We start from the raw sequence: 4,473 nt of genomic DNA on the forward strand, positions 1-4,473 counted from the left end.
TAGTGCAGCCTGATGTGTGCAACCCACTCGACACGGGAAACCACCACCGCTGAAGCGCCGTCCACCAACACGAAGAGCTCTCTAAGAGCGCGCTGAACTCGTTCAGTCTTCTTCTCTCAGTAGAGTAGTCAGGAGCAGAACGATGTGATTGCTCGGCTCCGAAGCGAAAAGCTGAATATGCGCTGCATCTGCTGCCTACTTATACTCACGCTGTGATCAGCAGTAGCTGGATGCAATAATCGCATGCCTATGTGCATTGGCTCGTTTAGTTTACACTCGAAGTAGATTGGTCCCTCTAAGCGAGATCCCAATTTCGTCGGTCATCCGACGTGACGTCGAGAGTGACCGACTGAAAGGGAACACATGATCAGTAGGGGACAGTCATGTGACATACTATACTGAGACGGCAGAGCACATTAATCATGGCGAGCTGTAGTCTACTGAAGTTTATTGCGTGTACTGCGCAAAGGCCAATAAATGTTCATGATTCTGTTATCAATAGTAGCTTAATGTGGTACGACCAGAAAACCAACATACAGTATTTTTGACCACACTCGCCTTGTCTGATGCACAATTTACTACAAAAACAGACACCGTCAGCAATCTCTCACATCACATTAAAGAGTGAGAAAAACACATTATTGAAAGATATATTGTTTGTATTTCGCTATAAAACTGACAGAATTTGAAAGCTTAGGCTTTGATTTATATTAAAAGCACGAAAAGCACAAAGCTTATTGCTATTATTGGGGGGCTGGTGCAATGTGAAATATTATTTTCAAGCATACTGTCTCTGCAAGTATATGACACATGCTATGATTTCTGCTAATAATCCAACATTTATTCAAATTAGTTTCTCCTGGTGTTCCCAATCCGGGCCATTTACATGCTCAAAATACTCTCAAAACATTATAACTTTAATCTCGTAATTGCTACGAATTAATTCTTGTAATTTTGACTTTATTCTCAAAATATTTTGACTTTATTCTCATAATTTTCTCAAAATATTTCTTAAATTTTTTTTATTTTTAATGTGGCACTAAAATGCTGTCGTACATAATGCTACGCCTTTATTGTCAAAATAGTATGAGTTTAATCTCATATTGCTACGACTTCTGCCGTGAGAAAAAAACACACGCATTCTTAATGGCCACATCTGTATCTCTAATAATCTGTCTCAGTGAGATGAGATTGAAATGATCCGAACATATAATGCAATGCTGATTGAGAGCTGAAGAAATAAAGGCTCCTCAGAAGATGTGAGATGTTCTGGAGGCTTGTGAAGATCATTCCTCCGCTGAGGAACAGTGAAAGTAAAGCTTCTGGAAACAAACGTTCCTCGAAAGATCCTGAGGATCAGATTTGAGACTCTAAAACATGATTGATGGAGAATCAAGTAAAGCTGAGCTGCTTCAGTCCAGTAAGTGTTCATCTGGAGATATTACTGCAGTTATTCTGACCTTTACTTGATCAAAATCAGTTAAGATTTGACACGAGAAGCTCCAGCTGAAGCTGGACGTATCTACAATTACACTAAAAGAGCTTTACTGGATAAAACACTCTAAACTCTCAATCAGACGACAGAAGACACGAGGAGATTGAGTGTGACAGCAAAGATTCGATCACTTAGAAGACTTAGAAATATTATACAGTGGCTTCTTAGGGTTTAAGTACCTGTTGCTGTTTTTCTGCTGGTTTTCTACCTTTAATCTGCGTCACGGTGGAGTACGTCACTTTATCCTACAAACACAAACGTCATTTTATTTGTATTTCATTCATGAATAGTGTATTATATGCTGATCATGAACAGTTCACCTCATCATTTGATCTCTGGATCTCTCGGCTTCCTCTGCTTCCTTTTTTAGCTGTAAGATTGCAATGATTTCAGTTTAACACAAACTATCTATAACAATCTATATTTTTAGTCATAGTGCACATCTCTATGTGTATAGTGCTCTAACATAGTGCATAGATTGTTGGTCGTGTGTGTGTTCGTACCTCTTGCAAATCTCCAGAAGATGCATCCAGCCGCCGGCAGCAGCATCAGACAGAGCAGAAAGACCAGAAATATCAGATAGTATTGATAACCGAGAGCATTTATAACAGCAGAATCTGAGAACACACACACACAAAAACATTAGTTCACAATCATGAATATCCTCATTTATGTTAACAGCAACTCAGATGTTTTATTTAGTGTCTCAATGTAACACTGTCAAGCTCAAAGAGAGTCACATAATTGTATCATTTCAGTTTAATCTGAACGTAATCTGAGGTGTTTTACCTGTAAGAGTGAGAGTGACGTGTCTGGATTGTTTGCCGTTGACTGAACACACATACAGTCCTCCGTCAGTCTCGGTCAGGTTTGAGATCCGTAAGAAGAGATTATGAGGAGAACCTCTGATCATCTGGAATCGGCCGTTGATCTTCTCAGTGTCTGAAACCAGCGTCTCATTTACAGCTGCTCGCTTCCATTCAAAGTGCTCAGGTTTGGTTTTGGGATCTTCACAGGAACATGGAAGAATCACGGATTCTCCTGCATATGAGCTCTTGGTGACGTGATGTTCGGATAAAACACAGCCTGCAGGACGACAGAGAGACTCAAAAAACACTGACAAAAACATGCTGAACTCATTGAGAGATTGAGTTGATTTAAGCACAACAGTTTCACCTTTAACGAGGAGTCTGGTGTCAGCGGATGTTTTGTTGTTAACTGTGCATCTGTAAGTCCCCTGGTCTTCTTCAGTCAGATTGGAGATCAACAGAGACAGATTTGATGGAGTCGTCTTGTGAAACGTGTGGACTCTGTCTTTATACCGTGGAGATTCATTGGACACTTCAGTCCCACTGGACTCTACGTGGGTCCATCTGAAGTCCTCAGGTTTGGTGTTTGGGTCTTCACATGAGCAGGACAGAAGCACAGAATCACCTGTGTACTTCGTTTTAGGTTCTCGCTCAGTCTCTGACAGTGTGCATCCTGTGAACAGTGTGAAACCTTTGTGTTATGGATACTTTTCTTTTGCGGGACAGTTATGCAGGATGGGTGTAGTTTAACCCTTTTAATAAAAACTTTGAAAAAACTACAATATGCAAACTGTGTAAATAACCTTGTACACAGCTAACAAAAATGTGTTCTAACTACATTTTGCAAATTATTATTCCGTTATCACTACAACATTATTTCTGAATGTTCTCTGCACATCTTAAAGAGTTTTTCTTGGTTATGTGAATATTAAGGGAATATGCCATTTGATCATTTTGTGTTAACATTTTAAGAACATTATAAAAGATCAGGGGTGTTATAAGTAAACTAAAAATAAAACAATAAAAAAAACTACCTATATGGAAGTAAAATAATGACAAATGTCTTTGAAACAAAACAAACATGTTGAAGTAAATAAGTAGAAGTTATGATAATTAGGGCCAGTATATATGCGGAAAAGCTGATTGTCTTTATGTTTAGGCTTAGTTTCTTCAACTTTGTATGGCTTGTGTGATGGTGGGTTAGGGTTAGGGTTAGGCCTAGCCTTTTTCACCCATAGAAAACAAAGCGCCTTAGATTTGGATTTGATATTCGCTGCATATTCTTTTAGACTGCTGTAGGGACCGTCTGCAAATGTACACAGTACAGTTTATTAAAATCAATGTTTACAAGGCTATAGTAAAGAGGGCAAAATTACTAAATATATATTTCCAATATCAGACAATACTTCCTCTAAGTGTGTACAGTACTCAGTGTATTTTTAAGAAAACAAAAACAGTAATTCACCAAATTGAGTTTTTTTGGGGGGTTCCAAATGTTGTATGTTCCTAGTGACCAGACTGACTTACTACAGATACATTTGACCAATATCTTTCTTACTGTACATACAGTATATAATTATTCACCTGAAGTTTTTTCCCCATGTTCCAAAGGTTGTAATACATTCCTAGTGACTAGAATTACTTACTATACGTAAATTTTTGTGCCAATACCTCCCTTACTGTACCTACAGTACACAGATATTTTACATTACAACCTTTGTAACATGAAAAAACTCTTGGGGACTTACAGTAATTTTTTAATAATTGTGTACTGTACATACAGTAAGAGGGGTATTGGCAAAATCTCACCTGTAGTAAGTCAACCTGGACACTAGGAACATACTACAACCTTTAGGAACATGAAAAAAGCCATTTGGGGACTTTTTTATGACCATAATTGTATATACTATTGAGTAATACAATGACAATGTGTAATTTTAAATGTTAAAAGTCATTTTAATTACAATACATTGAACGTTTTAACCCAGTCGGTGGAATTGTCAGACAGCGCGTCAAAGCTTTCTCCTGTTTTGTCAATATAAAGTGGTTGCATATCGTTAAAACTTATCGTGGTAGTGATATATCTGTAGGACTGTCGACTCGACTCTATATCAGTGTGGCCAGAAGAGAGAGAGTATAGGCTACTATGTGTCAAAAAGTTTGATTTAT

At 38.1% G+C, this 4,473-nt stretch overlaps 1 protein-coding gene across 1 annotated transcript in view; it reads right to left on the minus strand.

The window, feature by feature from the left end:
• The window catches only part of LOC107575335 (polymeric immunoglobulin receptor-like), an 8,898-nt gene extending 4,753 nt beyond the window's left edge, over positions 1-4,145 (minus strand). The window contains exons 1-7 of the mRNA XM_016261729.1: positions 4,114-4,145; positions 3,976-3,989; positions 2,672-2,977; positions 2,285-2,581; positions 1,999-2,112; positions 1,816-1,865; positions 1,675-1,740 (exon numbers count right to left, since the gene is read on the minus strand). Of these exons, the coding sequence (XP_016117215.1) occupies positions 1,675-1,740; positions 1,816-1,865; positions 1,999-2,112; positions 2,285-2,581; positions 2,672-2,977; positions 3,976-3,989; positions 4,114-4,145 (879 nt within the window). The remainder of the gene's footprint in view (positions 1-1,674; positions 1,741-1,815; positions 1,866-1,998; positions 2,113-2,284; positions 2,582-2,671; positions 2,978-3,975; positions 3,990-4,113) is intronic.
• Positions 4,146-4,473: the final 328 nt, after the last annotated feature.

This window comes from Sinocyclocheilus grahami, unplaced genomic scaffold, assembly GCF_001515645.1.
Source record: "Sinocyclocheilus grahami isolate Dianchi unplaced genomic scaffold, SAMN03320097.WGS_v1.1 scaffold2576.1, whole genome shotgun sequence".
Lineage (NCBI taxonomy): Eukaryota > Metazoa > Chordata > Actinopteri > Cypriniformes > Cyprinidae > Sinocyclocheilus > Sinocyclocheilus grahami.